This window comes from Liolophura sinensis, chromosome 3 (assembly GCF_032854445.1).
Source record: "Liolophura sinensis isolate JHLJ2023 chromosome 3, CUHK_Ljap_v2, whole genome shotgun sequence".
Classification (NCBI taxonomy): domain Eukaryota; kingdom Metazoa; phylum Mollusca; class Polyplacophora; order Chitonida; family Chitonidae; genus Liolophura; species Liolophura sinensis.
The window spans coordinates 18406450-18418283 of NC_088297.1; the positions used below are offsets into that span (position 1 = coordinate 18406450).

The 11834-nt window shown below is 38.4% G+C and overlaps 1 protein-coding gene across 1 annotated transcript; it reads left to right on the forward strand.

Moving 5' to 3' along the window:
* Positions 1-1294: 1294 nt before the first annotated feature.
* Positions 1295-11590, forward strand: LOC135463778 (beta-1,3-galactosyl-O-glycosyl-glycoprotein beta-1,6-N-acetylglucosaminyltransferase-like). The gene is given in 5 exon segments (XM_064741212.1): positions 1295-1495; positions 5227-5779; positions 5781-6124; positions 7703-7929; positions 8747-11590. Coding segments are annotated over 4 exon segments (1419 nt in total). The 5' UTR covers positions 1295-1495; positions 5227-5245; the 3' UTR covers positions 9061-11590.
* The last annotated feature ends 244 nt before the right edge of the window (positions 11591-11834 follow it).

The following is an 11834-nucleotide window of genomic DNA, read 5'->3' on the forward strand; positions in this document are numbered from 1 at the left end:
GTGAATTGTGTGTTTATCCCATGGTCTTTACGTTGGATCTCCTGGAACACGTTCCTTGGGATGAAAAGGTGAACTGGAAACTTTTAAAGACCGGTAATACTGATGTGTATGTTGTTGTTGTTGTTGAACTGTCTGTAAAACTGTACGTCTCATTTTGTATATATAAAGCATTGTTTACATTGTAATATTGAGTCACTGAGTCTGTTTTCTGTTGCTGTTTTCAATACCGTAACACAACCATCTCTTTTAAGGTCCAGGACTCAACCTCGGATTTTCCCTGGATCTACCGCTCCCGAAGCAGACGCTCTACCAACTGTGCTATCGAGGCCGGTCTGCTGTGTAGAAAACTGATCACTATCACATTACCTGTTTAAAACAATGATAGTGTGTCGCTGTTGTATTGATTTTTTTTCTGTTTCTCATTGTTGATGGAAACCTGATCCACAGAATAAAGCATTGTCACAAATGAAGACAAATAAAACAACTATAAAGCACAGTGCTGGCCAGATTTCTGAACGTTTGTTTATTTCATTTATTTATTTACTGATCTGATTCGTGTTTTACGCCGCAATTAACAATATTTCACTTATACGACGGCGGCCAGAATTTTGGTGGGAGGAAATTTTACACCTCAGAGCATATGAGTATATATGATATGAAGTTCTTTATGAGTTTATAAAATATAACATTTCTTACCATGTTTGTAACATGAAATTGCTTACTTTCCTAAAATCACCCTACCCCACTCCACTAATGAATACAGCACCCATGAAAAAATTAATACTGTGTTGATTTGGGTTTGCCACTTCACTTAATAACATCGGCAGCAAATGTCCCACAGTTTAACTGACTGTGAGACCTAAAAATGAAGCTGAGAAAAGATTACACCTACAACTCGAGCCAGGCCTACAACTCAAGCTAGGCCTACAACTCAAGCTAGGTCTACAACTCAAGCTAGGCCTCATGTGCTAATGATATAAAGTATACCAGCAGTATAAATGGCATGTATATAAATGTAAATAGACGACAGGATAATTTCAGTGGAATGATGCGGGTTTTAGATTTATGAAAACGCATATAGAAGCAAATAAAATCCAATCAAAATGCGTTGGCCTTGCCTATAACCTTTCTGTATAAAATTTGCTAAATGTGACAGTGATATAAACGCGATTAGAGAGCGGCGCATGCGCTGTATGAGGGAATACGCCAGCAGAAGGCTAGGCTTGATGTTGGGAAAGCTTGATATGGTGACACTGGGGGCTGGTGGTTGGACAGTTCGTCTTAAGTCACACGTTAAACGTTGCTGGGTCGATCATTAACCACACATTGCTCCCATATGGAACTTTGATCGGTGACTTAGTAATAACTTGCCTGGAAGCTTATTGGCCCAGGCTCAGCACTCCAGCGCATATTGAAATTTTGCATGATAACCCTGGTACACATCATTTGCCAATCACAACACTGTCATCGCTGCTCTGGTGTTACTCTCTGTGCTGTAAGTATTTTATTATATTAATTGCACTTAATATCAATTTTACGCAACAACTGTCTTAATGAAACCACCCTAGTCCAGAGGTAGATATCAAGCCCATTCATTTATGGCAGTGTGTGATAAATCTGTGATGAGACTGTCTACAAGTTACTTAAGGTAATATACTATGATCTAAGCGGTAGTCGATTGTCAGAATCATGGGTGATTACGTAAGTGATAGACAATTACCTAAATAATGGGCAATGCTCATCTTAAACCTTCAGACGTTTGCATTCAGATGATCACCAGAGGAACAGATGATTATAGAGCAATAAAATGTTTATTTATTTATTTTATGTATTCGATTGGTGTTTTATGCCCTACTCAAGAATATTTCATTCATAGGACGGCGGCCAGCATTATGGTGGGAGGAAACCGGCCAGAGCGCAGGAGAAACCTACGACCATCCGTAGGTTGTTGCCATGCCTTCCCACGTATGGCCTGAGAGGAAGCCAGCATGAGTTGGACTTGAACTCAAAGCAACCGCATTGGTGAGAGACTCCTGGGTCATTACGCTGCCCTAGCGCGCTAACCGACTGAGCCACAATAAAATGTTTAAATTCTAATGCAAATCTAAACACAAGGGCAATACAAGTACCTACCAAATATTTACATAATCCCTAAGTGTAAAAAACAAAATAGGGTAAAAAAGGCAAGACGTCGAATATAACCGGTTACATGTGATCACTTATCTTTACCCTCCATGCTATGGGCTAAACTAACCACCCAACCAGCTGTTTCAAGATTTACGGTCGTCATATTTACTTGAAAGAAATGTTTTTATCGATTGGTGATTTGCTTCTTAAACTTTACGATATGGCATGCCTAAACGTCGTACGGAAAACATCAGGTCAATGCTACATGAACGCAGATGTGATCTCGCCCCAAAGCAGTTGTCGCAGTTATTTTGAATATGCGCTTCCTTTTAAGGGCAAAGACCACTCTAGAATGGAATACATACTTGATGAAACACCATTAAAATAGTTCAATTTAATTTTTTAGAAGTTTTCTAACCGAGTAAAATTGTGTTAAATTTCTATGGTGGCCTGTTGTGACCAGAAGGTCTCAGTTACGTCTCATTCATACTTATTGCCTGAAATAGTGCGTTTAAAGGTCATTTTGGCGAATGCATTTGTAGATCTATATGTATATATATTTTGAATGATGAAATGTAGCAGTCTATTGTGTGTTAAGTAGCAAAAACCTGCGATGACTTCACTGGCAGCATTGTGGTCAGAGAGTGCCACCATAGAATAAAGCATTCAAAAGCAATCTACTAAGTTAAACAAAGTGTAAAAATATTAAACAGTTAGAATAGTTCGTATATGAGTTGTCGATACTAATATATGTATCTCCTATGCGTTCCGGTTGCAACTGTTTATATACCTAAAGTGGCGATTTAATGGATACACAGCCCTTAGCCTCATCAACGATTGTATTCGAGTAAATACAGGGATTACCATTTGTAAAATTTTCGTTGTTGTTTGAGTTGCTTGAATTTCTTACTAATAACATCGGGGAAACATATATCAACAGTGTATAGGTATTCCGATAAGTTCAAATTTTGCTCATCTTTTGGTTACCCATAGCTGTCCTTGTATGAAAAAACTATCAAGGAGTAATCCTATCCAGGTCCGATCATCATTGAATGGTATATTGATGGTATGGTAGCTTTAATGTATAGCAAATACCTTGAAAGATACATATATACCTTCCCGGGATTTAAAGCAAACCAAAGTCTATCCAGAATGTACAAATACAGGTCCAGATAAGATGTACCAATACGGTTTCCTCTCTCGCAGACTGTACGACAAGAGGGACAGTTTCAATTTTTGTCTGTTAGCTTGTCTGTTAGTCTGGGGATGGTCATTGGTTTCACCTGGGGCTCTTCCCAGTTTCCTCCCAACACAATACTGGCCGCCGTCGTATAAGTGAAATTTTCTTCAGAACGGTTTAAAGCACCACTGAAACAAAAAAATAAATCTCCTAAAATGGCAGGCCATCCTAAAAACTGGCAGGTCAACTGCAATTTGGCTTGCTGAAGACTTTTAACTATCAAAAAGTAGAAGGCCAAAGGGAGATTTTCTAATTCGAGCCCTGGATATACCCGATCGTAACTGAATATAATATTATTAGGGCTTTTGGTCCACAGGAACAAAAGGTATTTTCTCATCAAGTACCTTTAGCAAGGCAGGACCCCTTCAGAACTCGTTTGGCTGTCACTAAGACGAAAACTGTTTTCTCCTTTAAAAGACTTCCGACAAGGTACATGGGTTGAATTTTGACATTTTAAATTATCATTACTTATGCTGCACATCTTAAATTATACACCGAATGGTCGTGCATGTGGTGTGTACATATCTCGCCGTGTAGCATTTGTTAGAACCCTGTGTGTTATGTGGCGAATGCAATTAACTTTACAGGTTATTACTGTAAAGAGTTTCTTAAGTTTCACAATAATGCTCTTGTAAGTATAAATGGACAGAGCGTCCAGAATTTCTGACACTCTGCTTTATGGTTGTGTCTAATTCACCTTAAGTTTGGGCCAGCAGCCGTATCTCCATAGTGTTGAATTAGATGGCTATACTGGATATATGGACAGTTGCGATCAAAGATCAACTCAGCGACATTTTATTATCGAACATACCTTGCGTCTCTCCCTCGTTAGAAACTTACAATCTATGTTTTCTTAATTCTTCCATTTTAGTTGACGGCTGGTATACGAATATGTGTTTTGATAGATAATCGGAGAAATGCAGCCTCTTGTCAGTATAATCATGAGGCTTACAGTATTGACAGTAAAACCAGAGGAGCATGATAATATGATAGCTGACTCATGATCACGCGTAATCGGGGAAGTACAGCCTCCTGTCAATTTGCTTTATTTAGGGTTTTATTTCAACACTTCGTGTAAGTGCTTAACAGTAGCAAAGTAATCCCCCGTTAGCATCATGCTACACCAATGTTTGTTTACTGTATTTCATGTAAAGTTGGGTAGTTAAAAATTCCCTTTCGAAAGCAGAGACGTTAAAATAATGATTTTGATACTTATTTAATGTGTATCTGAGAAAAATTAATCAAACTTTAAAAAGCTAAAAACCTCTTAAAAGACACATGAAGGTTGATGAATTGTTAGAATCAAGGAAAACGTAAAACTTGAAAAATCCTAAAGTTTATGTGAAATAGATTAAAATAGTCGTTGAGATATTCTTGAATGATATGCATTTTGGAAAAGTACAATATATGGGGTATAGCATAACTATTGGGCTGCAATCCTTTTCTTGCATGTGCAGAATACAAAGATCTCAAGATTATAACTAAAAGCCGTGTAGTAAGAGAGATACGAAAATTTAGTATACCCTCATTTTAGAAGCTGGGAAAAGTATCCCTTCCTACACACTGTAAACTCTTCCGAAAGCCAAACTGAGTCCAAGTATATCGCATGTAAAGACATATTTTCTCACAGACTTTCCATAACACCAGAAAAAAAACTATTTGGTCCAGTGGCAGGGGCGGTGCTAGGTGAGGCCTGGCAACCCACGCACTATTAGTTACAGAAAATATAGTGATATTAATGGCAATTTATCAGATGCCATTGGCCTAAAATTAATTAAAATGCTTTGGTGTCCTATCGTTTGTAAATATTTTCCAACTTTTACTGCAAACATCTTACACGCATAATTTGGTCAACACAGGTCATCATAACAGACGTCCATGATGAGTTGGCGGCGGCCCCTGTTAATCTCCCTTTCCATCTTGCTTCTGTTCGAAGCATTCGGGTTTCTTCTGATGTTCGAGTCCAGTCAACGTTTAGTTCTTCAAGCCATGCGACCTTTATCCTTTCACCGGCTTAAGTTTAGTTTGTGGGAGACTTATCCGAACCCAATGGTCTTGAGGTCAAACGCAACAGGACACAATCTGCCCCTCAGCACCACTCCAGGTGGGCATCTTGCAACGGGGCATGCTACCCATGAAGTCCCGGGGCACTGGGTGTCGAAAATGGCATCAGCACGACTCCTTGTGTCTAAAGTTAACTGCCAAGCTCTTATTCGAGGAGACAAGCATGAGCAAAGTAAGACAGAGGATCTCATGAGAAATGAAAACCGAAAGCCATTGAACGGGGAGGACTATTTCAACATTTGCAAGAACTGTAGCGAGTTCATTTCCGCAAGAGGATACATAACTATTCCTCTTAGCGCGGAAGAAATGAATTTTCCAATCGCCTATAGTATTCTCATGTACAAAGATATCGGAACAGGCGGAGAGATTGCTCAGAGCCATTTACCAGCCTCAGAATTACTACTGTATCCACGTGGACAGAAAGTCGGAGGGATCGATTAAACGAGGGATGGAAGCCGTGGCGAAGTGTTTTGACAACGTATTTCTTGTGGAGAAACCAGTTGCTGTAGTGTGGGGAAAATTTACGGTCCTAGAAGCAGAACTTCTCTGTCTGAAGGAATTATGGGCGTACCAAAAGTGGAAATACTTCATCAATCTGACGGGACAGGAATTTCCTCTGAAGACCAACTTTGAGCTTGTGAAAATTCTAAAGGCTTATAATGGTTCCAACAATCTAGAAGGCACGCGGGGAAGGTAAGTGTGTCATCTCTGTTTTCTGCACTTACGTTCATGTGTAATTCAATCATTATTTGTATCTAACACTTTTGTAAAAAGCGAAAGATATTCATTTGGATATCTCCGTCCATGCATTTACCGCGCCTTGCTTTATGTGCAGGTATGTTTCAAAATGTTGTCCGACTTTGGCAAACTTTATTCTTAGGTTTCTTCTGTGTAACCTAGGAGGACGTAAACAAATAACTTATTCATTATGAATTAATTCTCTTATTCTCTATCAATAAACAACCAACGCAGCCGCCGCAAGTTCAAGCCCAGTTCATGCTAGCTTCCTCTCTGGCCATTCGTGGAAAGGTCTGACGGCAACCTGCGGATAGTTGTGGGTTTCCAGCGGTTTCTACCCGGTTTCTTTCTACCATAAAGCTGGCTGCCGTCCTATAAGGGAAATATTCTTGAATAAAAAATATTCTTGGCATAAAACACCAATCAAATAAATAAATAAATAAATTAAACATTTATTATGTTTAACGTGTTTCTAAATGTAAAGAAATCAATCTGTAAACAGATTCAAGCTAATTAGTCAACGTGTCATTCACATACCTGAATAGACTAGAGACCCATTTCCCACCCAGCACACGTGTTACCCTATGACAGTCTTTCAAATAAGATCGCCATCATAAGTAGGGAGGTGTTGTACATGCACGAAAAACAACGGCCATTGATTTCAGTACTGGTCATTTGGTTATGAATCTATGCGTCGAAACAAACATTCCAAAAACAGCCGTCAACCATTTAGGACGTTCCAGGTCAATAATCGCAAGGCCAATTCAATAAACAACAAATTGCACAAAACACCGAAGAACTAAGATAATATATAAAGTACAACAATAAGACGTTATCGTGAAAAGAGAAGCAGTCAGCAGTTACCAATGCTGTTAGAAAGAAACAATGCATATTCTAGGCGACTGACATCAGTGTTCCAATCGTGTATTATGCTAGAATATAAATTGTCGATAATAAACTGTGCATCTCATTTGCGATTTGATTGCAATTTTTAATATATCTAACGTGGCGAGCTACACGCGATGAATATACAGCCCCTAGCCTTGGGTTAAGCGGGATCAGACACAGTCATGAAGTAGAGTATCACAGATTCTGGAAGTCCTATCCCTATTTACTTACAACAAAGTTATGCTCATTGTACAGTCGTTCTGACTTTTCACCAAATTGGCGTTGTTGCACGTGCTGGACAAGCATGTCAGCAAGCATTTACTGCTGTAAAATGCACAGAAAGCGAGCGCACACTGACTTCAACAACACTGCGCACATAAGATTGTTGGTTTATGGCGTGCATCATCTATGTTTTGGCTTTGAAAACGCCAAATATTCTAATTCACTCATTCACTCACGGATTGTTGGTTCTGCTGGTAATGAATAACCTACATAACATATAGACTGATATAGCATTTGTAAGTATGGACTTTTGCATGTGCTTTATTCTATACCTAATGCTGGTCAGTGTATATAGTAACTCACAACATAGCGAGTACATAACACAGAGTATAGAACTGAATATGTCTTAACATGTATCTGCAGAGCTAATACAGACCGTTGGAAGAATGCTGGCCCCCCACCGCACGGGATCATTCCCACTAAGGGGGCTGTCCACATCACAGCCTCAAGGGGGTACGTCGACTTTCTTCTACACAATCAAACTGCCTTGGACTTTCTGGAGTGGGTGAAGAAGACGCGAGTTCCCGATGAAACGTTTTTCGCATCATTAAACCACAATCCCTTTCTGGAAGTTCCAGGTTCCTATAAAGGTAATGTGACTTAAGTGTACCACATGCAAAAATAAACTAGAATCCTCATCTGGGAGACCCTGGTCTTTTCGGAGGTAATGTGACTTAAGTGAACCACACGTGAAAATAAACAATAATCGTCACCTGGGAGATTCAGGGTATTTTTAAAGGTGATGTTAGCCAAGCCAACAAGTAAAAAATAAACCAAAATCTTCACGATGGTATTACATAATTTTATGTAGCTAATGTGAATCATTGCCATTGATACTAGTGGGTTTCCCCCGGTCTCTGGCCGTTATTAGTCTCACCATAATGCTGGCGGTGTCGTATACGTGAGATACTCTTGATTACGGCGTAAATCTCTAGTCAAAAAATAAACAAATCAGTGAAAAATAAACCGTTCTGCCAATTCCAGATTATGAAATTTTAGGGGACCACATACGCAAAATAAGCCACAAATCTGATCTTATCTTATATTGCTTTTTAATACAGGTAATATTCAATGATGAACTAAAACAAAAACAAAACATGCTCGCCATCTGTATACCTGCGTGTCTAAATGGCGCTATTCATCAGTTCTGTGTAACTATTTGCCATGTATCACACTGTCGTCGCTGCTCGGATTTTATCATACGCTGTTGTCTTTTTTGATACAGGCAATGTGATTTTCTCACACTAGATGAGACAGATAACTGTTAGTCCCTGTCGCGCAAGCCAAAGCTATACGTTTTGGTTGCTATTAATCTCTTACATCTACATGAACTCAAACGTCTAAGGCCTTCAGCTTTAACCTGTTATAAAATTTTCCCTTTCTTATTTATTTTATTATCTTTCACAGGCACTCCGGAAAGTAATTTTGAAAATTACCAGTTTCTCACACGTTTCAAGATCTGGGCAGGCACCAAGCTTTGGAAACTCTGTACTGGTAAATTTACACGAGGAATCTGTATCTTTGGAGTAAAAGATTTGCCCGTTCTGACATCACAACGGCATCTGTTTGCCAATAAATTCCACTGGGACTATCAGCCTTACGTATTGGATTGTCTGGAGGAATGGCACTTCAACAAAACAATAGACCAAGCTGTGCACAAGTCAAATTTTGATGTGTCTTTTTACAAAAACATGAGTTTTGTGAAAAACAAGGTGACCTAACGCTTTACGAGTGAAAAGCCAAATATTCGTTTCCATCATCTAATAAAGTTTAAGTAATCTAATTAAAGGGATGGAGCTAGAGGATCTAGATTGTTACTACTTAGGCATTTCAATGGAGAGTTAAAGAAACCCAATAAGGAGGGAAACGGGTCTGTGCTGGGTGTTTTATTGGTTACGTACTCTTCATGTTGTACTGTCTTATATTGTGATTGTCAGTTAATTAAGCGCGGTTTCAGCATTACAACAGTATGCTTTTTGTGCCATTTTACTTTTTCCAATCACCCCACACTAATGAGTAGCGTTGTGACAAAGCCTTTTGCGGGATGAATTCCAGAGGGTCTTATTGTACTTAATGCTTAAAATTGCTTATTGCTCAACCCCAAGGTGTGATGTGAAATTCTGCTATACTTAAGCATGTTTTATTCTAGCCCTTAGGACTGTGATTATATATGCTATCACAGCCCTGTCTTGTTCCATACGCTTGCCTTGAACACCTCTGTGCTTCCATTGCTGGCTTCAGTATGCTACTGCTTGGCGCCAAATAATTTGTCTGTCCTTGGTCACAGTCGTCTCAGCTATCAATTCCAAGTGTCAAATCTAGTAAACCCACACAAGCATGAAACTAATAGGTTAAACTTATGATTTTAAGAATGTGTAAGTTTACTAAATTTTGTTGATCATTTATATGAAATTGTACCGACAAAATATAATAATGCCTTGAAATTGTGACATTTGTGTGTAGCCTACATGGATTATCATGTACCGTTCAAGATAAGAACTGTGGTCGTGTGACATAAGATGATATTGTCTTGAAGTTTGAGGGTCAGTGTGACATTTGTGGTGAATCATCTACTGTTCAAGCATTGATAAAAATTGTGGTAGTGTTTAAAACTGCAGTCACGCTAGTATCGATCTAGTTTAATTCATACAAACTTTTCAAAAAGCGTTCAGATCGAACTAGTATCACATAGAGAGGCGGTCACATCGGAAGCACTGAACTGGTTCACTCTAGTTTAACCAGTTTCTTGTGATTGGTTGATTTGATCATATAATGCGTTCACCATTTAAGCTGCGTTTTATGTGAATTCCTTTCCAATATTTTTTGTTACTTTCGCTCCTATAAGACATTTCTTATTATGCTGGGAAAATGCGCAGGGCCAGCGGAAACGCACGACCTTGGACGGGTGACTGGTAAGCCTTCCCATATATGACCTGAGAGGAGGCCAGCCAGAGCAGGGCTTGAACTCAGAGCAACTGCATTGATTATTTTGCATAAAATGGCAAGAGAATCCAGCAACAAAGGAACCATCACCTTGTCGCCAATGCCCATGAATGCAAGAAAATTAGAAATTTCATAGCCTAATGCCATTGTTTGTTGACGGTAACAACTCTGTCACAAAAAATTTAATCAGTTGGTAGTGAAATATTTTTTCTTCTTGTACGCTGATGAAAAGATAAGAATTTAGATATGAAATTAACATGGAGAGAAATATGACAATAAATGTATCTAAAGTTTCAAACCGCTACTCCTTCTATAGATTTTCTCCGATTTTCAACTAAACTGGGTTGAAGTGTAGTCTAATCAAAATTCATTCTTCATGCACCATATGTCTGTTTATCCAGCATATGCTAATATTTCTTTCAAATTGCTGGCAGTTATTGTTCCAATATTTGTCCAGTTTGAAGAATACTTGATACAGTTAAATCAAGATACATATTTTGTAGTATTGGTTTTCAATGTTGATTGTTCATTGTCCACTATTTGTACCTGATCTTATAATCGACTCTGTGATTACTTTGTTCTAGCCAGTAGTCCTACAGTCTCATCATAAACTCTGTTGAGAAATACATGGGTTCACCCTGATTGTGCCATAAACAAAGACATAACCATTGTCATTTGTATTGCCCCACTTGGCACATTGGAGAAAGAATACAGGATCTGTTAGCCCGAGAGTGTTTGGCTAATCTCCCTTCAGCGTGATGCATTCTTGGGTGGACTTTAAGGGCATGTATATTGCCCTGCCTCAAGAAAATAAACATGGATGGAAAGACCTGTTGTCTTCTTGCTGTCAACAGATGACGTCAAAATTACCAATCATGACCAAAACTCAAGTCAATTAAATAGACCTACCCATTGTTGACAAGAAACTCTTTTACAGGGGAACAAGTCATTAATAGCCTTTATTTTAACAGAAACGTTCACATGCCGTTAAACATTGCAGCACAGTATTTTCTACAAGAGGCCAACGTCTAAACTGTAATACATTTCATGGTGTGAAAACAAATTGCAATAAAAGCAAAATGCCAAAAAATAATGAATCTTTGGAGTTGGCAGCAAATGGACTTCTGGATGATGCATATTATATAAGTGGACACATGTAAAAGTAAATACAATCCATACTCCTTTTAATCATATTTAATAACTGTTCGAAAATCCTGTTGGTATGAAAAAGTAAAATTAATTTTTTTTTAATTTTCATTAATCTCTCTTCCATTTTCCTTCACCTGCCCTCCTGTTCTTTCACTGCTTGTTGTCTTCTCTCTTCTGCTTCAAAAAAAACTTTTCTTCCATCACTTTAGTAAATTTAGAAAACATGACGTCTGTGAAGTCTTCCTGCTTTTTTCCTCGCTTGCGTTTCATCTTTAAATTAATAAAAAAATATAAATGAAGTTAAATGCATCGTATGAGGCACATAATGCTTCCCTGTAACTATATGCTACAGACATAAATAATTGAAGAAACCATAAATTCAAGATAATTTTCAGACCTATTA